This window comes from Akebia trifoliata, chromosome 3 (assembly GCF_017979445.1).
Source record: "Akebia trifoliata isolate Shusen 1 chromosome 3, ASM1797944v1, whole genome shotgun sequence".
Taxonomy (NCBI): Eukaryota; Viridiplantae; Streptophyta; class Magnoliopsida; order Ranunculales; family Lardizabalaceae; genus Akebia; species Akebia trifoliata.
The window spans coordinates 47502666-47528706 of NC_141377.1; the positions used below are offsets into that span (position 1 = coordinate 47502666).

A 26041-nucleotide genomic window follows, 5' to 3' on the forward strand; every position below is an offset into this window, starting at 1 on the left:
TAACCCCAAATAATGTTTAAATTACATGCTATATAATAAAACACAACGGTAGATCCTATTCCAACAATAGTTGTGGGAAATAAACATCCAATTTCAGGTATAATGGAGTGGGGTCTACATTACCTCAATATGTTATCTTTCTCTTAACCCTTTCAAATATTTTTGTTCCTCTGCCCATCTCATTCCCCTTTTTCAACAATATATCTCCAATTACATTGTCTTTCATTTTTACTCTCATTCTCAATAATATCCTTATAATTTTACTATATTACTTCTTTTACCCTTTTTAACCGCGAAGAAAATGCAAGCATGGACAAATTCCGGTATTGTTACAAAATCGCATCTACTTATATGTAAGATACTCATCTAAAATATACTAGCAGATCGGGCCAAGTTGATCATTATTAAGATATAGATTCTAGATTCGTTAGGTTGTAACATTTTGAGCGAGACCCAAAATGTGGCCCCAATTTTGTGGGCTAAACATCAATACCCTAATTCTTTATAGTCTAGGAGGCCTAGGTTAGGGGGCCAACGGGCTCAATTGAAATTTGAAACTTCTAGTTCTTGTTTGTGGAGGTGGAGGTTATGATGATTTTATAGATCTCTCATACAAGACCACGGTCAAAGATATGGCACGAGTTTCAGACACAATCACACGGATACGTTAAATATTCATCAAAACGGAGGGGGTATGGCTAAATTATCCTTTTTGGTTAAGAATATTCCAATTGTAGGCATCGTTATCCAACAAGTTAAAAAAACCGGAAGCCCTAATAAATCTCTGTATCGAGCAGGTAATTTTCTATTCGATATTTCTGCTTCAGGAGAAGCACATATATCTCTTTCTCTGACGAAGTTCCTCACAACAGGTCCGCCATGGGAGTTCCCGCGTTTTACAGATGGTTAGCAGAGAAGTATCCAATGGTGGTGGTAGATGTAATCGAGGAAGAACCAGTAGAGATCGATGGAATTTCTATCCCAGTAGATACCAGTAAGCCTAACCCTAACAAGATCGAATATGACAATCTTTATCTCGATATGAATGGCATCATTCATCCTTGTTTCCACCCTGAAGACCGGGTACGTCTCTTCTTCCCCAGATCTTCAGTTCTCTATACTTGAATTCGCTTTTATGCAGTAATAATGGCTGCCTATAGTTGATAGTGTTTAATTTATCTCCGTGGATTGAGTTTCTTGTTGTAAAACGAAGCTAGTTTTTGAATTAGTTAATGTCTGTGCGTTATTTGAACAAGGAGCACTCAACCAATCAATCTCTCTTCGTTCACAAGGTTTTGAAACCCTAAAATAAAATAATTATTTAAATGTTGGAAAGTGACCGAGATTACAAATGTTTTTATAGATCGTGTCCATATCGTCTTGGTTGCCTAATGGCCTTGTTTGAAAATCAATCTATGTTCTGTTCATCCATCGGGAGGTAATTGCGGTAAATGATTCGTTCAGCTGAGAGGGAGTTTTTGGATACCCTTTGGCTATTGTTTCCTTTCGTCTCATGGAGTGTGTGGCCATGACAAGGAGGCCATAGTTCACACACTAGTGGGCTTGGAGTCAGCTTGGCCGTGTTGGGAAAAGTGGCTTGGACATTGCCCTAGGCCGACCCATTGTTTGCTCCTGGAATCCTAGAGGGGGAGGGGGCTTGTAATTTCCATTGGTATAGGACATTCCTTGGAACAATGCTTGGCTAGGTGGTATTGCGTTTTGATGTTATATCAATCACGAGGTTTATAGCATTAATCGGCTAGGCGTGCCATATGATGCCTTGCTTGGTCATGTGGGATATGTTGATCTATTTCAAGTGTGGTTGGATGGGGTATTCTATTAATGATGCCTAGCTTTCCAGGCATAGTGTTAGTTTGCAATAGGATGCTCTGTACGCCTACTCAACTAGGCAATGATGGGCACTATGTGATATTTGATGCCTCGATGACAACCCATTTACCACACTTTTGTACTTATATGATGGGGGTCATAACCTCGTGATTCTTCGAGGAATGCTTGAATGACTTCACAATAGTCTTGATAATGTTGGGCATGGATCAGTTGGCTGAAAATTGAGTTGATTGTATGTCAGTATGTGAGAACCCTACAAGTAGGACGATTGTCATACATTGACTCAATGGAGGGACTCGTGTGCTAGCTAAGCATGGTTCAACGTGAAAGATTTAGCGGTCAGTCATATACCATAATGGGAAACAAGTGCATTTGAGTGATATGCCAGAGAAAAAGGCTTTGGATGGTGTAGTTCTGTATTTGGATCTGTGAGTTTAGTGCATTTCATTGTCATATAGCCAAGAAAATATTTTGGCTGCGGAGAATATTATTTTAGCTAGGATTTAGTGTGGTGGATGTTAGAGTTGATCCAAAGTAAGATTGACTCGGGTTCATACGGTATCAAATCAATGTGAGTTTACAGTGAATGAGCATTGCTTTGATAAAATGGAGTATCATTGCCAAGCGAGGGTGTCTCTTACACAACGTGCGATGCTAATAATCACACAATGTAGGAGATCCTAGGTTTTATTATTTTAGGTATGTTTTACTTTAGGAAGGGTGGGAGAACGATTAATTAAGTTATGAAGAAAAAAGAAAAAATTCTAGAAAGGGATTTCATGAAAATGTTTTTGGCCTAGAAGGTTTTAATAGTCATTGTGAAAAGTTTCACAAGGCCAATTGACTATTTTTAAAAAAAAGTAATTACGATGTTTTGCAATTACGAAATGTTGCAATAAGGTATTTTAATTGGTATAAAATATGGTTAAGTTTGATGGAGGGAAGGTTCGAAGGTTGTAGATTGGGCTATAGATATAAGATTTAAGATTTGATAGAGTTTGGATAGGTTTTAGATGAACTAGGATAGGTATGTGTTGTTTCTTGTGGACCAAGAAGGGTTTTGATGGGTTGATCAATCTCTCACGAGTTGTGAATAAACAATTTTTTTTATAGAAAAAGATGGATTGAAGAAGAAGATTAAAGAGAAATAGATTACAAATTTACCTTGGAATCACACCGGATTTCATGGAATTACTCCACGATGGTCTCACACCATAGCCAATCACTATAGAAATCTCAAGAAGAGAGCTGTAATTTTTTTATATTCATGTACTATGTGAAATCAATCACGATAGTTATACATATAGGCTTTTATGTTTTAGACTCTAAACCTAATCCTAACTTGACTTAAACATCGACACTTTTGATGTTCAGAAGCCAATCTCGTGTTAAATTGATACCCTATCAGTATTTTGACTATAACTTTCTCAGAACAAATCAGTTTCATAAATCTTGTGCTTGTTGGATAGGTAATTGAATAATATTTCAAATAACAAGAAAATCAACCTAATGCGAAAATTTTTGACACTTCAAAATTAGGTCTAAGGAAAAATGACATGAATAGTACATATATTCAAATCAAACTCCTAAAATAATTAAAAGACAATTCAAAACTAAAAATAACTAATCTTTTTTGATCAGTTAAAAATAACTAATCTAAAACTAATCCCGTCAAAATAAAAGTGATAAAAGATAATCTAGATCAAACAAGTGGAAACCCAAACAAAATTGCCATTAGAGCCCGTGACTGTTGGCTTGATTTGCGTCCCGCATTATCACGAGGATATAATGTTGTGATATTGAGTATTGTTAGATTGTTAGCCACTAGAATAATTAGCTTATGTCGAGACGCTTGGTATGATCGTTCGACTTTGTGTTGGTGGATGATAATGTTGGTTGCTTTAGGTGTGGGAAAACCTTCTTTATTTATGATAGGGGTTGTAGCCTTGTGACTATTCGAGGAATGCATGGATGACCTGGTTGTATGCTTGAGTGTTTGGTGTGGATCATCTGTCCTACCAGTCAAGGTAACCATGGGGGTCTTGATGAATGTGTGACCCTAGTAGCCAGAGAGTGTCAAATGTAACACAATTAAGGAACACGTGGGATGAGTGAGCACACTTGGTTTGTAGGATGCAGTGGTGGGTCGTATAACTTGTTGGGAAACATGTGCATATTAGGTAATAAGTTAGATGATAAGAAAAGCTTGCTTTGGATTAGTGAGATCTGGGCGCTGCAGGGTCATATAGCTATGTAAATGTTTTGATCGTTATAGTGTGGCAAGAAAGAGGCATATTTCATTTCTTTTCTATGTTTTAATAATAAAGAATCTAACATCTGTTTGATGGGGTGAGTGCAATGTTTGATGGGGTATGGACATGGCATGGATATTGGCACTGCCCATGTGGCTAATCCAAAGGTTTTTTTTTATTAGATGAACTGTTTGGATTGTCCATGTCAGCCATTCACATGGAAAGAAAGCCCCTTGATGTACAGAAAAAGCTGCTTGGAGAGACATTCTAGAAAAGCTTTTCCCCTAATTTCATTGCAAGAAATTTGGATGAGTTTTTATGCTTCATTTTTTCTCCCTATCATTTCCCTTTTAAACAGTGCAGTCCTTTAATGAATTGATATATTGGCAATTTGGCAATTTTGGTGGTTACTTGTGCTGTTTTATTGATTGTTAAGATTGCTTATGAGAAGTGTTTTCTTTAATCATAAACTGTCTTCCCTATTACTCATTGAGAAAGTAACGAATAACTGTCTTTTTAGTCTGTATATGTATGTTTCACAAGTATATGTACAAACATGGTTTAGCTGATTCCTTTTGTTTACATTCAGCCTTCTCCAACGACTTTTGATGAGGTATTCCAGTGCATGTTTGATTACATTGATAGGCTTTTTGTGATGGTGCGACCCAGAAAGCTACTTTACATGGCTATTGGTGAGTTTTATGATCGAGTACTTCGTACTAACAATTATTGATGGTAGATTGTGTCATTTTTATTCTTTCGACCTTTGTGTATAATACGGTTATAATGATTCTTCGAAAACAAATGTAGATGGTGTTGCTCCGAGGGCTAAAATGAACCAGCAGCGTTCTAGGCGTTTCAGAGCAGCCAAAGATGCAGCAGAAGCGGTGGGTGTAATTGTATATTTCCCTTGTATGTCATTTTCATCTCTTTGTGGTAGGTTTTTACCTTTTTCTGCACAGACAGCAGAGGAAGAACGGCTAAGAAAGGATTTTGAGGAGGAGGGAAGGATGCTTCCTTCAAAACAGGAATCACAAACTTGTGATTCTAATGTCATCACTCCCGGAACTGAGTTCATGGCTGTATTGTCAACTGCATTGCAGTACTACATTCATCTCAGACTAAACAATGACCCTGGCTGGAGATCCATTAAGGTTTTGTGCCTATTACCAATTTTTCCAACTTGGATTATTTACTTAATTTACTTTTCTTTTCTTTTGTGATACTTCTTTAACTATGGTTAATGAATTTTTTCCCTAGTGTTTGCTTATCATTTAAATTGCTTTGAAGGTTATCCTGTCCGATGCCAATGTTCCTGGTGAAGGGGAACACAAGGTTATGTCTTACATTCGTCTTCAAAGAAATCTTCCTGGTTATGATCCAAATACGCGCCATTGCCTATATGGTTTGGTACAGATTTACCCCTTCTTTTTTTTGTAATATTGTATGGATATGCAGTGTTTCTATGCACATGTGGATCTGCTTTCTTTTCAGAAATGTAAATCATGATAAGATGATGATGACGATGGTGGGGAAATATCCTTTGAGTCTTTTCTTACCTCTAATTGTCATTAACTATTTTCTTTTAATGGTCCTTTACGACAGGATGCAGATTTAATCATGTTGGCGTTGGCTACTCATGAAGTGCATTTCTCAATCTTGAGAGAGGTTAGTATGCCTCCATTCTCTACGAAGTGCTTGATGGTGTGAGAATTCAGATTTTAGTCAGAGACTTTCATGGTTGACGGTGGTTATGCATTAGTTCATATACATGATAAATATTATTTCAATCAAAAGAAATAAGATATTTCGCCTAGAAATTGTTTCTTTTTTGTTAGATTTCCAGTTGAATAGGTGCCATTTCAGCAAATAAAATAGGCATTCCAGATCTTATTTTTGCTGCTAAATAATATTTATGGTTTCAAGTCCATTGATGGTTGCTTATGTCATGTTTGAAGCACTCATTTCTTCTCCCTTTTTCTTATACTAGCGTTTTTCTCCAGTCTGAACTGTAGATAACTATATTCTCAAATGACACTTGCAGATTGTATTCACCGCACAACAAGACAAATGCTTCCTGTGCGGTCAGATGGGTCATTTAGCAGCAGCTTGTGAAGGTAAGGCAAAGAGAAAGTCTGGAGAGTTTGATGAGAAAGGTGAAGATTCTGCTGTGGCTAAAAAGCCTTATCAGGTTAATTTATACTCCTGCCTGGGTCCGAAATTTTCTTAGGATGGTAATTCTTGTACATATGACTGCTTTTGTCTAATTTTGTGGTGTTCTTCCTTCCCTAACTTGTGCAATGTTTGCAGTTTCTCAACATTTGGACTCTCCGAGAGTACTTGGAATATGAAATGAGAATCCCCAACCTTCCGTTCGAGATTGATTTTGAATGCATTGTGGACGACTTCATTTTCATGTGTTTCTTTGTTGGCAATGATTTTCTGCCGCACATGCCCACACTGGAAATTCGCGAGGTTTGCGGTGCTATGGTTTTTCTTCTATTTTTGGTGTTTTATAAATTTCAGTAGCCGTGACGTTAAACTTCCATTTTTGTCAACTTAAGTCGTTATTAGATTGTTTACTGTACATATTCTCCTCTAGTGCTATATTTTCCATTTCATTCCCTTATGAAAAACTATTTTCCATTGTAAATTGCTACAAGTTGCATAGTAGGTGCTAACCAGACTCTGTCTAGATGAAATTCTCAAGGCAAGAATTTGTGATTGATATAACAAATATTCTCTGTATCTCTGCCCACTTGGTATTTAGGGTGCTATCAACTTGTTACTTGCCATATATAAAAAGGAGCTTGCATCAATGGGGGGATATTTGACAGACTCAAGCAAGGTAATCAATTTTGATCATCTTTATTGTGCTCGGAACATTCCCCTTTTTAGTTGCCCCAAATAGTTTGCGTCTATTGATGCCATTTCCTTTTTCTTTCAGCTTAAGATGCTTTCAATTCTTACTTTCTGACATGACCTCTCTTCTTGTTCTTAGCCAAATTTGAGCAGGGTTGAGCACTTCATTCAGGCAGTGGGATCCTATGAAGATAATATCTTCCAGAAAAGAGCTAGATTGCATCAGGTTAGTTCTTCATGGTAGCTTATTCACTTGATGTACAAGGACTGCAAATAAGTCTTATCAGGAGAATTATAAAATTCTTAGGCAAGGCATTTGTTGAGACTTCACCAGAATGAGTGTTGTTTTATGTACTTGATATTTTCTATAAATTGCATTATGGAGACATTGTCTTTTATGCGATGTAGCTGTATTATGCGATAGAAATAATAAATGTGACCTGAGAATATTTAAAGATTTTGAGCTTAATATTTATGTTTTGGTATAAAAAATAGCACAATATTTATTATTATTATTATTATTATTATTATTATTTTGAAATGGAGATTGATGATCTGTGAAATGTTGGATTTATAAATTTTCTCATCAAATTTCACATGTGGTGATGGTTTTACCGGTCAACTTATACCATTGATTGTGTATAGTGATTTCTAGGCTTTCAAACTATTGCCACATCCAGTTGGCCATAAATTATACTGATTCACTATTTCGGGTGTGAATACATGTAATTTGCAACACCAAGTTCTCAAGTGAGCTGCTAATAATATTTAGGTCTGTTAGTGAGGATTCACTTTTTGAATTAATTTTTTTTATTTTGGGAAAGTACCTTAGAGTACAAAGTAGAGTCAAACTAGAAATGTTAGTTTACTTAAATCATGGTAAGGAATTATTATTAGAGAATGATTGAATAAAATTTACAGATTTTTCTCTTTATAAAACCCTTTAGTGACTGGATTTGTGTGAAGTCATCTTGGTGTGATTCTATGGTAATGTTTTATCTTTTTCTTCTTTAATCTTCTTTTTTAAACCATTAAGAATTCATCAAGAATCCTCTTGCCCCGTCCAATCCTCCCCACACTAAAAACGCTCTATAATCTATATCATTAATCTCTTCTCCAAATAAAACCTTTACCCTATTACTTACACAGTTACACCCAAGTCCTAAAATTTTCTCAATTAGCCAATTTTAATCTCTTTCTTTCTCAAAATTGAAAATAATGATATTCAGTTTATGACGAATGTTTAATTTAAACGTTATTGCAAAATTTGTATTTCACACACTCAATTGGACTTATTGAAATCTTTCAGGCCAAAAACTTTATGTGCCTAAAAGATTTTCTTGAAACCCTTGGTTGGGCTCAAGAAAATCTTAATTGATATTGGATTCAGTCCCTAAGTTTGGAAGTCCTATCTTCTCTTAGATCTCTTGCTTTAATATTGGGAGTAGTCCTGTATGATTGTAACTTAGCATAGGAATCATTTTAATTACTAGGTAGTTTTTTTAATAATCTCTTGTAGAATTAGTTTAATTTATGGATTTTATTGTTCTTAGTGATTACACTTAGAATTATCATATTAGGTTCAATTTGCACCGTCCTGCATCAAAAATAAATCGTAGAAGTTACAAAATTTGACTACTTCTTAATTTAGTTTGTGGCCTAATGTAAGGCTTTTTTTTTTGTGGTATGTACTGATATGTTTCATGAAATGTTTTGAAACACTCGAGTTTCGGTAAAAGATATTTCTGTATGTATCAATCTGTTTAATGAATATTTTGCTATACATTCAGAATTTAAGAGCATATAGCAATGCTTTGCTCCAGCATGTCCAAAAGTCTGAATGTTTTGTCCAAAACATTTCACAATGGAAGGAAAATTTGAACCATAGATAGACATGAAAGTGAGACCGAGTCCTTGTCCTAAGTTTGGCAGAGAAGACCTATATGCGCCATTTTCTAAATCTAGTTGGTTGTTCTATGGTGGTCCAACCGTCAGAGTAGGAAAACTATCTTCATTCACCTGAGTGTGTTGAGGAATCTACACGTGGAACAAGCTTGAGAGGATCTTATTTCAAAATACGAATTTTTCGGAGTGGCAATTTACAAAGAAGAATGAGGTTAAACAAATTATCATAGACAAGATACCCTTGTCTAACCACTTGATGTTGGACTGTCCACTGAAGATGGTGGTGTATAGTGATTGTGGATTTTATGGGAGTTGCCTAAAGGATTTCTGGAGACTTTCCTTGATGACTGTTTAAATTGCACCTTCATCATTTTAATCTCCAAGAAAAGAGGTGTGAAGAGGTTAAGGATTTTCAGCCTATCAGTCTCTACGGAATCTTAGCGAAGACTTAACATCTAGATTCAAAAAAGTTTTAGTTGATTTTCAGTGAGATTTCTCTACTTAGTCAGGTGGATCCTCAATCTTTCACAGCTAATTGTATGTGGGGATTTCAAATGGCTTCTAAGATAGCTTTCTTTGCGTGGACAGTGAGTCGCCAGAAGATTTTGACTTTTTCTGGAAAAGAGCTAATAGTTCATTTCTGTCATGTGTAAATCAAGTGGGGAATGTGGATCACAGGTTACATTGTAGCCTTGTAAGATTTGATCTTTGGAGTACTTTTCTTCTCACTGTTTTGGTTTGCGTTGAAATTATATGCCGAGGAATGTGGTGGATCTGTTTAGTAGTTGGGGAAGTTGAGCTTTCTCTCCTCGTGGACCGGTCATCTAGTCATTACTCCCATTTACGGTGCTATGGGGGATTTAAAAAGAAAGGCACCACAACTCTTTTGTCAGAAAGGAGGACGATAGTCAGAAGATTATTTTGAGGATTAAAGGCCCCTTTATTTCATTGGTCTTCAGTGGCAATAAATGCCTTTCCGTCCGAAGATTTTTTAGTTAGATGGGATTCTATTATCAGTGCTCCCACTTCTTTTTTTCTTTGATGTGAGATTCCAGGGGATATTTCTTTTTCATCTTTATTCAAATTATAACGCTTATAAGAAAAAAAATAGTTTTCTTGGTTTGACGCATTTTTAATCTTAGCTGAGACAGCTGAGCTTCTGACTCGATCAGCCTGAAAGGTGGCTTAACTCAGCTGAGTAAGAGTCTGAATGGCTTGTATGCAACATTCAGTTCAAAACTGTTCTACTACTGGTTTTTTCCATGCCTTTTTAATCAAAGCTCTTTATTTATCAAAGAAATGTATATCTGCTTGCATTTACCCATGGAAAACATTATGTTGTTTGTTTAACAAAAGCATTTTCAGAGCTTTGGAAGTTACTTTTGAATTGCTGGCCCCCCGTAATTGTTATAAGGTGTATGATACCTGCTGTTTCAATACATTGAAATAGTAACTAGTAACTTTCCATTTCTATTTTTCAGCGGCAGGCAGAACGAATCAAGCGTGGAAAGACCCAAGCAAGAAGGGGAGATGATGCAGAACCTCAATCCAAACCTGAGTCTCTAGTTCCAGTTTCTCGTTTTCATGGTTCTCGTCTTGCTTCTGCTTCTGCACCTTCTCCATATCAACAAACAGGATCTGGTTCTGTTAGAAGAGAAAACGGGGTTGGACAGGCTACTACTGACTTGTCAGTTCTTGACTCTAGAAGCAAGCAATCTGGAACATCCAATGGTAAAGAAACTAATGTGCGGGCCCAAAAAGTTACACGATATTCTTCAGGGTCTACAGTCGCTGCTGCCATTGTTGAGGTTGAAAATAGTCATGAAACAGAGGTATGTTTCCCTTTTTGTGGAGGATTACCATGATATACCTATCAAAATCAATAAATCAGATTTAGTTATGCATTGTTTAGTTATATCTTTCAAGACCACCGATATGCATAATTTTATATTTAATGGTGGGAACTGTTGGATAAAAGCTCTTAGTAACACTTGTAGCTTTCTTTGTTTGTTAGATACATGAAAACAAAGAGGAATTGAAAACAAAGCTTAAGGAAGTGCTACGTGAGAAGTCAGACCTCTTTAACTCTGACAACCAGGAAGAAGACAAGGTTTGGACTTTCACTTTAATGTTGATTACCGATAATTACTTATGTGCTTTCAATTTATTTTGGTTATGCTCTCTTAGATCTGTTCTATACATGGTTCCTCATGTATGGCCCATTTTTAAGAGTTGGTGAGTACAACAAAGTGTTATTACTTTAAAAGAAGCTGGTTGCTTAGGCAATTTTTTTTTTTCGTATTAATTTCTAAGCTACAATTTGATGTAAATGTTATCAGGTCAAGTTAGGAGAGCCAGGGTGGAAAGAAAGGTACTACAAAGAAAAGTTTTCCGCAAAAACTCCTGATGAACTCCAAACAATACGAAAAGATGTTGTAAGTTAAATGAATTGAAATATGATAAAAGGCTCATGCTTTTTTCTTTAAAACGCTGTTGGCTCAAGCTGCTCAACTAATCATTTGGAGTTTTCCCCCCTTCTATGAAATGTAGTTGCAAATGCGTTTAAAGTTGTTAGTTTATATATATAATAAATAACATAGCACAATAATGATAGTGACTTGACCAAGAGTTGAGATGAGTTGGTTTGAGTGCTGACAAGGCCATGTCAAACTCATCTGAGTCAAGTGCATGGACTTTTTTGTTGTCATTGCAATCCAAGATGACTAGGCTGAGTAGTGGGTGAATTGGCTGAATTTTGGAACCCTGCATGTCTAGGGATGCCAGTAGGTTGGCTCAGGTTTGACTCAGAGCTGATCAATTGGGTCTGAGGTCAGATCCAGAATTAAGTTGTTGTATTCAAAATGCATACCCCGGATTCTAGTGTCATCATCATCAAAAGCCTTATCCCCAACTATACGGGTTGGCTGCACTGTTTAATGTGATTTGTCACCAGAGAAATCCTCCAGAAACTACGTCCATGGGGTCACCAGGTCATTGACAAGTGCATTAAGTTTTACTGTTCTAGAAGTACTCATAACCTGTCTCCCTTTCCCTCCCAACTGAGAGGGAATGCAATTTCTCTTTATGAAGACCAAAACCCTGCCCCCTCCCCCACCCCGCTACATACCAACAGTCCATTACTACGTCACTATATCCCTATATCATGTGCAATAGATTGATGATTACACAAACATATAGCACCCTTGCCATGTCTCTACGTTACAGTCTCCAGTGACCTGTGACACACATTTGGGGAAATTGAGACACTGCAAATTCTGGCACCGATAACTGTATGGTGGGTTTCCTACTCTTTTTTTTACTAATTAAAAAACAATATTAAAGGGGTGGTGGTTGGAGTTAAAAGGAAAGCAAAAGAATTTATTATGGATAGATGGATCACTTCATTTATTCATACATATAATTTACACTTGAAGAGATTTAGGATAAAAGATGGAACCTCAGATTTGGAGCCCTAGATTTGAGAATCTCAATTTGTATGTGCATTAAGAATCTTAATTTTACTGTTAGATTCAAGAATCTTAATTTGGAGCCCTAGATTTGAGAATCTTAGTTTTACTGTTAGATTTATTCCTTTTGAGTTTATTTTAGTGTTGGATTGATAATTCTAGATTACGCCAATCTCAAAGAATAAAAAACAACAACTAGATGACACACACGATGTTTGTAACTTCTATAAAATTCTGCAGAGTATATCCCCACTTAAGAGTAAATACGAATAAGTGCAAGGGATTACCTTTATTATCAAATATAGTAAATAAACAAACCTGAGTTGCACTGAACTATAAGCATGCAAACATGAATCTCCACATCCATGTACATAGGCATGTTTAAGTGGTAGACTTTTTTAATATAATTTATTTTCAAGTGGAATCAGTTTATGATTTAGTCTTGTTTTTTGTTGTAGTGATTACCGACTTTGTTCAATAAGAGAAGTAGAGACCTGCAACTTCCTTTTTCTTTTTGAAGTTGTTGAGTTATGGTATTGTGATTTGTCTAAGAAACTTCAATTTCTTTCCTTTGTAGGTTCTAAAATACACAGAAGGCCTATGCTGGGTTATGCACTATTATTACGAAGGGGTTTGCTCTTGGCAGTGGTAAGTGTGCTTGTTATTTAACAATTATAAGTTTTTTGTGGATTTCCTTGTAATGGTTATCGTTGTCTTCTTTTTTGATTAGTAATAAAATTTATAATTCATATTCATTGCTAGCTTTATGATTAGACATTTGAATTTGTTAAATGTTGTACTGAGATCCATCTCTTTGATCTAGTGAACAAAATCAAAGCTCCTATTTCCTATCGGTCGTTCTATCTTGAAGTATTTGAATGGGTTTGATTCGTCAGTTTGCTTCATAGGTGTGACCTTATAGTTCTTTCTGGTGTAATTGTGAGCTAGGATTTTATATGCACACGTCGCTTGTCAGACTTCTTTTCTATAGCCTTCAGTTCTTTGCTTTTTTGTTATATATATACACACACACACACACACACATATTTATTGGTATTCCCTTTTTCAAAATACAGTTTCCATCTTTACATATTATAGAAACATAGAATTGGTTCAGTCTCACCACCGGATGGTGGAGCAGTGGTTGATGACTTGGGTGTGCTCCCCAAGGTCGTGAGAACAATCCCCTGCACCGTGCATGATTATACCAGGCCATATCCAGATGGATTAGTCTTACTTCCATAGGGAGTGGTGACATACTACATTATCAAAATAACAGTAAAAAAAAAAAAATGTTTTCAGTCTCGGAGCATAACTCTTGGATCTGCAAGGCAATTTAACATGCAGCCTTTCCCTAGGGAGTTCATGGGATGATTCCCATGTTTCAATGTCTATACCAAGTCAGTTTCTTGTCTTTTTTAACTTACTGGGTTGACTTTGCGTCTCAACTTAAGTAATGTGATTCCCATGATCAAGATATCACTTGCATTTTGAACCCATTTCCTTAAGTGTCTTAAATGAGGCTGTTTTCTTCTCTAATCTCTCTCGGTCTGTTGTTTGATATCTCCAATCTTATGTACAGATTTAGATGTGTCACAAAAAAAGGAAAAAAAGAAAAGAGAACTTGTTTTAGCTTCATATGTTTAACAAGGAAGAAATTTGAGGAGATAGAATAGGTCTTTTTTGGTTCACAGAAAGTGGTTTTTATATAGAAGTGAGTCCCAGCAAATGGGTATTAAGTTTCAACATATTTTCAAAAAATATCTTTATTTCTAAAGGGCTCAAATTGAAATTTGACCGACAATATCTTTTGAACTGCAAATTTGAACCAAAGTAGTCAAGTTGGAGTTAATACGGGATTTCGGTAAATAATAAAATTTGACTGCAATATATAGTTTTAACTATAAATATTGTTTTAGCTCACCAGAATGACTTCGTTAGTGAAACATGGAAGCTTGTCAAAGGTTAGAGAACTGTAGGAAGATGCATAAGGCCCACAGATTTGTAGTTATGAAGGAAATCCTCATTTTAGTTACTAGAGGATCGATGCAGGGACCTGATCCAGTTACTTTTTTTAACTTGCACTGTTGCATTGCCCATATACTCCTGCTTTTTTAACACAAAGGGTCAGTTTTTCTGTCACTAGCACCAATTCTGGGCATTTGTTTTGGGCATGGAGTGTTGGCAGGAGAAGCACTATGTGCATAATGTGCCTGCTGTAGGAACAATTGGAGTTGGATAATATGTGTTTGCCTATATAATTTCCCCAGGTGTATATCTTTTGTTTGTCATATTTGAGGAACTTACAAGTTTCCTTGTAATGCACTTACATTGAAAATGTGTGTATATTTTTCTTCCTTTATTGTGTGGATTAGTGTATTCTTTTAAAACATGTTTCCTCTTATCTAGCATAAAAAGTTTTATCCAATAATGGAATTTTTGGCTTCTGGGGTTTATGTGTCAGTGCAATGTACTTACCTTGAAAATGTGTCTTGTATATTATTCTTCATTTGTTGTGTGGATAAGTGTATTCTTTTTAAAACATGTTTCCTCTTATCTGGCACGAAAGAGCTTTGCCCATCACAGAAAATTCCACATCTCAACCTCGCCTTGTGGGTATCCTGTAGTACATCTGAATGTTTTTTTTTTCATACACGGATCCCATTTTATGTTTTATATCTTGATTATTTCTTGGAAATTCTTTCATCCAGGTTTTATCCCTATCATTATGCACCCTTTGCTTCTGATCTCAAGGATCTTGGTCAGTTGGAAATAAGCTTTGAGCTAGGTGCCCCATTTAAACCATTCAATCAGCTGATGGGAGTCTTCCCAGCTGCGAGGTTGTTCCAGTGCCATGCTTTGTTTTTAATTTTCCTATTTTGTTGGGTATTTCTGATTTTTCCCTTTCTCCAGTTCCCATGCACTTCCTGAGCAATATAGGAAATTGATGAGCGATCCAAATTCACCTATTATTGATTTTTATCCGATTGGTATGTATTGTGGTTTGCCAATGCAATTCCCCTTCTCAAGTCCTCGTGTACAAATATCTTAAAATTTTATTGGCTATCTTGATCAGATTTTGAAGTGGACATGAATGGCAAGCGGTTTGCTTGGCAGGTTGGATTTTTTTTTTTTCCGTCTTACATGCTTAGAGTTGGGTTATGGATATGAAGGTTTACATGAATTGCTTGGTTCTAACCTGATTTATTGACATTGCTTCTTTCATTTGAAGGGTATTGCAAAATTACCCTTTATTGATGAAGGTCGTCTTCTTGCTGCGATCAGAAAAGTCGAGAATACTTTGACGGTATACTATGTAGTCGAGAATCATTAAATATAGTCATTTTGATAGTTGTTGTGCAAGAAAAATATTTGGTTTCAACAAAATAATTATCGATTGCACTTTGTTTTGTAGGAGGAGGAAGTGCGAAGAAACAGTGTGATGTTTGATTTGCTTTTTGTGTCATCATCTCACCCTCTCTCTCCATATATATATTCTCTGGATGACCGTTGTAAACAGTTGTCTGATAAAGAACGGGTTGAAGTCAAAGAAAGGCTTGACCCTAAGGCCAGGTCGGTATTGCAAAACTTTAAACCTCCTTGAGAGGTGCTGATTGTTATTCTCGCTTTTCCTTGTTTTTCGTCTTTTTGGGTTGGTCTTTGTGACCACCCTTGCTAATGAATCAGTTTTACCTATCAAAAAAGAAAAGAAAAAAGAACATCAATCAGTATGAGCACGGGTATCCCTCATTCATTTGAGGTGATCAATCCCTCTTTATAGAGTTTGATGCATATATGGGCGATAGCTTTACAGGGAACCCTTGTACATGTATGAAGCTAATTACAAAATTATTACAGGATGCATGCAGTGGGTTAGGTGCCTCTGCGATCCTTGTAACATATGTTTTAAGCATGTCTCCTTGGGCTTGAGGTGAACACCGGGAAATAACATTAGGCTTTTCAAAATGTATGTTTAGAGGGTCAGATCCCATTCCTTGTGGTCGCAGAAAATATTTACCAAAACCATCTAGTACACAACATGATTTAGGTGCCTAGTCTTCATTTTACGTGTTATAAAATCTAAGGGTGTCCTCGTATGCATCTCAAATACTCCTGGGATGCTAGCCACAACTTTTGTGATTCAGTAACTCTTCATCCTTATCAAACTTCACAAGATTTCTGTGGTTTTATTTTAATATCTGTTTGGGCATTTTTCTGATTTTTTTTGACTTGTACATGCAGTGGTGGAATGAATGGGTATCTATCCCTTTGCAGTGGTGAACCTTGCCCTCCCGTCTTCCGGTCTCCTGTTATGGGAATGGAAGATATTATGAACAATCAAGTCATGTAAGCCTTTTCTGCACTGTAGGAAAATTTCTACTGTAAACTGAGTTGGCCATGCATCTGTCACTCCAACTTCTTTTCTGTTTTACAGATGTGCCATATATAGACTCCCGGATGCCCATAAACATATCACTCGACCACCAGCAGGGGTTACATTCCCGAAGAAGGTAGTCTTAATCTTTTCTCACCATTTAACACTCAACATCTAGGACTATCACGTCTTAGCTAGAGTTGGCAAAATTATGAGATTTTGTTTTCTTAGTAATCTATTACTGGGTTCAAGATTGGCCTTCAACTACTTTCCCTCCCAAAAAATAAAATAAAAGATAGGAGTTGTTTCCTTGACAATGTTTTCTTGTTGTCCATAGTCCAAGTAGAATACAAATAAGAGAATTTTGTGATTGCAATGTTTGATATTTAATTTTGACTTATTTCCATGAAATATATCTTCTTTTTTTTTTTTTTAAATTTCCATAAGGCTCAAGAAATTTAACTGTCAGTTTCCTTTTATATATATTTTGGTGGAAATCACTATTAAATTTATGAATTATTTTGGTAAATACTAAATTTCAATTAAAATAATCAATTTTCTTAAATAAAAAAAAATGCAAGATTTCAGTGGAAATATTTGATAACAGCAAAAGCTGGTTGAAATGAATCTTTCAAAAAATTATTCTAAAAATATTGATAAAATTTGTAAAATATAAATTTTTGTAGAAAGGAAATTGTAAGTTACACTTCCTTTATTAGTAGATTAGCAGAAATGGATTATCTTCTTATTTTGATGAAGGGATTATCTTATTTTGATTTATGGTAAGCATGTTAATACATTCATATAAGCTTGCCTACTATCGTTTAAATATGAAGGGATTATCTTATTTTGTTTTATGGTAAGCATATTAATACGTTCATATGATCTAATTAGTTTGATCATTAGTAACTTATTCTTGCATATATATATTTTTTTGAAAAATAATTCTTGCATATTTAAAAGATAAAAAAATTGTATATAATACCGTGAGGACGTAGTACCTAATACCCATGTTTCTAGAGGCATCTGAGGGTTATGCTTCGAGGCATGCCTTGGAACGAGGCTCATTAAAGACCCCCTGATGCATGAGGTTGAAACCTAAAAGCAGTAAGGCTTCTGCCTCAGACCAAGATGCTCACCAAAGGCATGTGCTTCAGTGTGAGGCATGACTGAGGCATCTGCCGTTTGACCGAGGGTCATGGCTTTTATTCATATTTTTCTTCTTCTTGTTTGTTTTACTAAGTATTATAAATTTCTTCTTTACTTTCATTTTCATTTTTTTGCTATTAGCATGCAACATAATTGGAATACTTGAAATTTGCATGCAAAATAATTATATATGCAACGAAAATCGTTGTGTTGATTTGATTTATAAATAATTTTTAGTAGTATTTAGTATTATACAAAGGAAAGTATTGAAAGAATAATATTTAGTTATGCCTTTAAAATAAACATAAAGTAGCTATATACTATAAAAACTTCAACTATTCAAATAGATAGTATTTTTTTGTTAAATATAAAATAATAATATTTTATATTATTATTTATTCTAATGAATTAAAACTTAGAAATTATAATTTGATTATGTGGATTTGAAATTTGGGAATATAGGGTGAATATCCTAATTTTTAAATTTTTTTAATGTTCATTATTTTATATGTTATATTATTACTTCAAATATGTCATGCATGTGAGGCTTACGCTTTCTGCCTCGAGCATTGGTCAGTCAAGCACCTTGCCTCACGCTTCAGCGTCTGAAAACATTGCTTAATACTTTGTTCATTATTTTTACATATTAAGGTATTTGTAGTTATTTTATCATTATTGTTCTCATTTCCCTGAAGATTATAGTTGTTTTAGCTTTTGGAATCTCAAATACTTATGCCAACGGAATACTATTGCTCTTTAATTCCAAAATTCATTCTGCTATTTATCGTAGTTGGATGACTTATGAGTGCTTTCATGTCAGTTTTATCATTCCCCACACCATCTCCACACTGGCCGAAATATTTCCATCAAATGTTTTCATTTTTATTGACCGAAATATAGCGAAATTTAATACCTTGTTGCAAAGTGAATTCATTGGTTGCTAAATGCTATGAATCAAGTGTTCTTTATGTGTTGACCTTTTTTTTATATATTATTAATATGTATGTTGGAGCCTTGGCCGAAGTCAATCTTCTTGGTGATCTAGTTTTTTACTTTCCTCTTTTTGGGAGAAAATATTTGGAAAATATGATTAAGAAAGAATAAAAAATAAAATTATAAATGAATACATTCTAGAAAATGTGGTGAGTAGCTCTAATTGACGGTAAACTATGAGAGTTGATTGGGATAGTCTGGCATGTTCATCAAAGGCTGGTTACAGTCTCGGTTAGAAGGGATATGGAAGTTGACGGTAATAACAAGGTGAGAAGAAGGCCCAAAGGAACGTAGATTGAGATGGTGAAGGTGGATATGACACACTTTCAATAAGAGACATGGCTTTCGTCAAAATTGAATGAAGGAACATGATTTGTTTAGCCAGCCCCAAATCTTTGGTAAGGCTTCGACAATGATGATGAAAAGAATAAAAGTTATTGAGAACAGATGTTTGGAAATAAGAACAATTTTTTTCATAATGAATGTTTAAATCTCGTTTCAATTGAATGTTTGGATTAGGTGAAAAATCGAAATGGTCTCGACCGAAACATTTTGAGGCAACCGAAACATTCAATGTTTTGTTCTATTCTCTGCTAAAAATAGAATTGTGTGCCAGAACATTGCGAAAGGGAATGAAACTTTGAACCACAACTCGTGATATTTTGGTGAATAAATTTAAGGGCATTTTTATCATCACCCTTGGAAAGTTGGTTGAATTAGTAAGAACCTTTGTACCTCCTGAATTTATAGTGCCCCCTTGACCATTGGTCAACATTTTATGAACATCCAAACGTAAACAGACCCATCAACTGTCACTGGGAAATTTTTTTTTTTTTTTTTACAAGACCTCAGTCTATCGATTTTGTTATTTGAACTCATTCATGTTGTACCATGTTTTTTTTTTTCTTTTAATTTCTCTCTAGGTTTTCTGGTCTCAAATCACTTCAGCATAAAGATATACTTATATGGGATAAATAGTGCATGGAGATATTTCCTTACTCATAATGTTTGGGTGGTAATAAACAACATTGATTGCCCTTCTACTGTTCTACAGACCATGAGGCTCTTAAAATAGGGTTCAAATCATAGAGTCCTTCCATATCTTGAAGCCTTTACAATAGAAAGTTTGTTTGGATAGAAATTCTCTAGGATGATAGGTATGTAGCAGACTAATTGAGACAAGCTTTGAGAAGAGTTTCTTCAATGTTGTGCAGTTGCATCCCACTCTTGATTGTTGGAGAGTTTCTATGAGATTGTTAGTGGATCAAACCTTGACAAGGATTGGAACCTGAAGATTGGTTATGAAGTTCACATCCTGAAGGTTGGATCTTGGAGGCCTGCCCCAACACTCAGATCTTGAGGTTTGCCCCCGAAGGTTGGACATGAATATCAAGTTGGATGTGTTGAAGGTTGGTAAAACGTGTGCGTAAGTTCCCTTGAAGGTTGTGCGTGTCTCAAGATATATGCATGGATCGACATGTGGATGGATGTGAAGAAGTGTCATATTTTTGGCTTCCAATGTGTGGATTTCAGAATAAACCCTATTGGAGATTAAGCGGAGTAGTTTGATTGGGATGATTTGGGTATATGTACAATGAAGACCAACGATAGCACTAGTGACACAGACCACTTCATTACAAGTTGAAGTCTCTAAAAATTTAAAAAATGCAAGGGAATTTGGAAACGAGATTGATTGAGGTACAAAGGAAAGATTTGAAATATGCCTCGACATAAGATATCTCTAGTCAGAGTCGAATGGTGCAAAAGGATATATGTTGCCAAATCTTTGGGATGAGGTGTAGATGGATGCTCCCTAGAAAGGATCGCTATTCATGGAAGGAGATGGCAAAATTTACATTGGTGTAGTTATGATGGAACACTCCATCCTGGCTCTGGGACAGGAATGCGAGGTTAAATGTCATTAGTAGAGTTCCATTTATCATACACTGATTGCTAGAAGTTTTCGGTTATGCCTCCTTCAACATGCAATACTTCGGTCTGCATGTCAAAGTCTGCATTCAAAATTGAGTCCCCGTTACATATAATTAGTAAATCACGGGCGAATAATTCAAAATTTGGGCCTATTATTGAAACTGATAACGATGGGGTGACTTTTGAAGTCTTTAGAGGGTAATCCAAATTCTGGACTAACTAAAATACTTTCCTTCCTCCCATCAAAATAGAACACACATACCAGGGGGACGCTCCTCTAACCAAAAGGTGATGGTATATTGACCTTTGGTTTGATTATCTCCTTCCTGGAGGATATAAAGATGAATCTCTTCGAATCCAAATCCAAACACACTGTGAGAGCTTCTGAAACCTCTCAGACGTTTTACCTAGGGTTTATTCTTTTTCATGTGATAGGTTTTGTTCTGTTTGATTTTCTTCCATATCAAATGTTTTACCTATAGAACGTCAGGTTTACCTATCAAAAGGGGAAAAAAAGGATTTTTTTTAAAAATCTTTTCTTAGTCATATTGAACTTTTTTCTTCTTCTTTCAATACGAGTTAAAAGCATGCCTATTATTCCATGTCTTCTCTGAAATATATATATATATGGCTCAATGCTGCATTCCCCTACAGTACAAATATAAATTCCTTTTAAGGTCAAAAGGGTTTCAATTCTAAGATGCTTGGGGAGTGTTTGATTTACATTATAACTCATTCAAGGATTTTTGAACTCTTTGATGACTTTATTGGGGATTATGTGCTCCTTTATTTTATACCACTGCATTACTAGGAAATCTGATTCCCTGATTGTTTTCTGTGCTGCTTTATGCTGGCCTGGGTGAGGTAGCTCTGGATCTTATATATTTGTTTATTTTCTTGTTGCAGAGTGTTACAGTAGAAGATTTGAAACCACCTCCTGTTTTATGGCATGAAGATAATGGGAGGAAGCCATGGGAAAATGGAAGGTAGCAGTCCAATAAAATTTATTACATTATAATTGAATGTCAACCCTCACCATTTTAAACAGAAAATTTGAGGCTTTACCCCAAAGCTTCTTCTACATCAAACTTCCAAAATAGCCATTTCTTTACTTGTTAATTTTCATTTCCATCAGATAACGAACACAGTCCCGTGTAGTTGCTTGCGTTAAAAGATAAAACATGAGTTCTCCATCCAGGCTTTGCTTGCCCATTTATAAGCACCACCAAATTTTTCAAAAGAACCCCTTCATTGCTAGAATTTTCAAGATATTCCTGCATTATAATGGCTACTGTCATGTTCAAAAGTGTAACTTGAAATATTATGTTTGCTTGGCTATTTCGTGCCCCCCCTCTCCTAGTGTAATAAAATATAAACCACCACCCATTGAACTCCTTGTTTTTTTTTTCTTTCTTTGGTTTCAAGGCTTTTGGTTCCTACTTATGGTTGCAGGCAAAACCCTCCTGGAACCATATCTGGTCGACAGCTTGGGGAGGCAGCGCATCGACTTGTCATAAACAGTTTACCATCAAAAACGCATCGGGTTGGTGTGGTCCAGATGGATGCACAACCACCCAATGCTATGGGTAGGTATGGTGCACCACCCTCTTACGCAAACGGCAGACATCACAGTCACGAACATCATGGGCCTGTTCCATCTGGAGGGGACTATCCTGGTCAAAATGGCAGGTTTGCACATACCAACACTGTTCAAAATCAATACGTTCATGGGTATGGGCAGCAATATCCTTCATCTGCTCAGCATCCATATGGAAGATCATCACATCCTCAGTACGAAAGGAACAATTTGCCAGCAACGCACATGAGGGATCATCATCCCAGGCCCAGCTACCCGCCAGTTACATTTCAGAATGGACGACCCCAGTATCCACCTAGACACATGGTGCAGACACCCACAGCACCTGGAGCGTATGTTGACCCAAGGGTTGGATACAATGGCTACGGGAGCTACCAAGTGTATGGAGCTACTAACCATCATGAGGGGGGAGGCAGCTGGGGCTCGGCTCCAAATCAGAGTGGTGTCGCCCAAGGGTATGTTCGCCCTCAACAATTAGGCAATCGATATTCGAGTTTAGACAGAGGAGCGAGTAGAAGACCTCCGCCACCTCCCCCTGGGTACGGACACCACTAACTTTAGTTCTCTTAAGTGGCTCATTTGGTAGCCTTGATTATGGAAATGTTGTACAATAGTTTTCAGGATTTTGAGTTTCATTATATGCCCATTTTCTTCAACTTATTTCTTGTTAGTTTAGTGCAGCTTCCCTTTGTATCTGATTGTGATATGTGGTATTCTCACTGTACATGGCCTCGCCAATAGCCAGTGTAATAAAACTTCAACAACAATTAATAAATTTCCCATTCAAGCAAGAATTCCTTTTCCGTGTTTTTTATTTTTTATTTGGTGATGGGTAAGCTGGCGTTCAACCGACGATCACAAATGTGCCAGTTTTTGGTGAATGTTGTAGTAAACCTATGATAGAAAAGCCACCCCATTTTAAAATTGAAAAGATACGGACTAAATTTTTGAACAATGCATTTGAAATAACAGTATTTTTTTAATAGAATGTGCAAAATGTCATTGCCAGACAACAATGTACATTACATGATCAACCCAAGAATAAAATAGTTTTTCATTTAGTTAAACGACTGTAAACTATGAGTTACCATCGTACTCTCATACAAGAGACCCAAAACTATACATACACATATGCAAGTCCTGTTTCAGTGCATGTGCAAATCTTTCTCTTAACACGCTCATCTCATCGAGTTGTTGCAATAGCATATCATATCATCCTTGTTGCCTTATCTTTGCTATTAATAATCATCTTGACAATAGTCTTCAAATTACTGATATTTTCTAGTTTCTTATTATCTAAATGAAATTGTATATAGTTGCAGTTATAAGCCAGTTAGCTTAGTTGGTAAGGTCTTCAGGTGATGATACCAGAGACTTGAGAGTTCAAAAATTACCTATGGTGATGACCATTCAATCACATAGATTCATAGCCTTAAATTATCTATATAAGTGGGTAAGGGTATCTCCCTTGGGAGTTGCTCGGAATGTTTTTTGTAATCATTCTTTAAAGACATGACCAAAGTTACACAAATCCTAACTTCCAAGTGTCTAAATGTCTCTGTGTATATATATAAATACACCAAGGAGAAAAAAGAAAAGAGGTCTCATAGAATTAATAAGTTCCTTGGTTTTGACAAATTGTTAAAAACAATTAATTTATTCATCTAAAATCAAATAACTATAATAATAAAATCAGAAGCCTTACCATATTAAGCCTCATCCATCGTTTAATAGACATCGAGATGCACAAAAAAAGACCTCAAGATTTGTTACCCTTTTTTCGTCCCTATCACAGTAAGGCTAGTCGGACTCTAATAAAATTTTGAAGATGATGTCATCCGTATATAAGAATAATGGGGTGGCTAGAGAAGAGACTTATGAAATGCTATTGTACTAGTGAGTTAGTGCTTACTAATTAATGGAAGTTTATACTCAAGTACTTGTCAATTAAGAAATGATGTGGATGTCACACAATGATTGCAGTGAAGGTGCGGTGTAAAGTTGAACAAGTGGACAGGCTATGAAGAAGAAAACAAAATATCAAATTTGGGATTCTCTTCTCATAAATATTTAAAAGACAACAAAAATGCCATAAACATGTAACTCATTTATGAAATATAATTTCACATATTTAAAAATAAATGTATTTTAGTAATGATTACAATAGTTGATAAACTAAAAGAAAGTGCTCAATTAAATTAATATGACCGTGTTCAACGAACATCAATTAAAATTCTAATCAAAAGATGTATTCAAATTTTATCTTATAAAACAGTGTTCGGAGATAATAAGAGTCCATTTGAATATTCTTTTAATCATGTAAAGTGTGATTTTTGATGAAAGAACATAGTCCATTGAATTTACATAAAATCTTTGTAAAAAAGTTTCTAGGATGAGGATGATGATGAATTTTCATGATATTAATATCTCTAAATTTTCATTTGATTGGCTAATCTGATCATGTTTCTTGTGAAAATATCTTTTGATCATGATTGGATCTATTAAAATATCTCACTCCATCGTTGACGTGGGTTTCTCTCACCGAGTCATTATTTTTTGTCTGAGATTTATTTGAGATGAGACATAAAGAGAATTTCAAGTGGACAAATTTTTTTTTTTTTTTAATGTGCTCGTGCGGCTCTTCAAGTAGATTTGGTGTTGATTTCTTTAAATAAAAAAAAAAAAAAAGATTTTTGTGTGTGTGTGGTTGGGTTGTTCAATTCAAAAGAGAATTAATGGAATGGAAGTGAGATAAGGCATGGAAGCAGCTGAGCAACAGCTTAGAGTATTTGGTTGGTGGGAAATGTGCGGGCCCTTAAACCACACCCGAAGCTTCATTCATTTTCTACATTTAATTTCCCTCTCAGTACAACCCAAGTGGGTCTGGTCGTTCACGTTGCCAGCTAGAAAGTTACACTTGCGAGAGGATAGTTGGTGACATATATAGTCACAAAATTCTCCGAATGTTGTAAAAAAATCGAAAAATTATCTTGATAATGGGTTAATTGTGGAAAATGGTAACATTTAAACTCTCCATCTCCAAAATTCAACATTTAAATATCAAGAAGAATATAAGATTTTTAGAGAGGTTGAAGATTATGGCTTTTGCAAAAAAAAAATTAAAAATAGAAACATATTCCTTAATTAACCAGATTGAATCTAGATCAAATAATTACCGAATCCAAACTTTATTACGATGGTTGGTGATTATTCAAATATAGTAGCTAAGATTCGATGTTCTCTTATATATCTGAAATCTAAGTGACACTCATTACTATAAGTTACTCTAATTACACAGTCAAGGTTTTTGTTAACAACAACCCAAAATCAAATGAGACTTCTTGATTTCGTTAAGTTAAAGTTGGGGAAGAATGACCGTTCGATAGTTAGAGAAACTAAAATTTATATTTAACCTCTTCAAGAAAATCTTTTTTTTTTATACCAAAATATGCTTCATCTTCAACTTTCCAAAATTTCAATGTTGTTCTTTGTGGAGAGCTTTTCGGGTTCTCACTCTTCTCGAGATGTTGTTTTGTACCTTGATGATGAATTTGATCTTGATCATAAGGTTTCTTTTCAATTCTCCTTTGACTTTGGGTGGTAGAAGGAAAAAGAGGTAAGAAGGATGAAGCTTTGATGTGGTGTTTACTAAAGACCC

General features: G+C 35.6%; 1 protein-coding gene across 1 annotated transcript; it reads left to right on the forward strand.

Annotated features, from left to right (window-relative positions):
- The first annotated feature begins 790 nt into the window (after window positions 1–790).
- On the forward strand, window positions 791–23177 carry XRN3 (5'-3' exoribonuclease 3). The gene is made up of 23 exons (XM_086436070.1): window positions 791–1083; window positions 4693–4795; window positions 4914–4990; window positions 5066–5257; window positions 5394–5513; window positions 5709–5771; window positions 6148–6294; window positions 6414–6578; window positions 6874–6951; window positions 7105–7191; window positions 10352–10702; window positions 10885–10980; window positions 11210–11305; window positions 12915–12985; window positions 15049–15177; window positions 15251–15327; window positions 15414–15454; window positions 15570–15644; window positions 15753–15910; window positions 16580–16684; window positions 16773–16848; window positions 21693–21772; window positions 22239–23177. Exons 1-23 carry the CDS (start codon window positions 880–882, stop codon window positions 22936–22938), a joined length of 3291 nt encoding a protein of 1096 aa, XP_086292196.1. The 5' UTR covers window positions 791–879; the 3' UTR covers window positions 22939–23177.
- Window positions 23178–26041: the final 2864 nt, after the last annotated feature.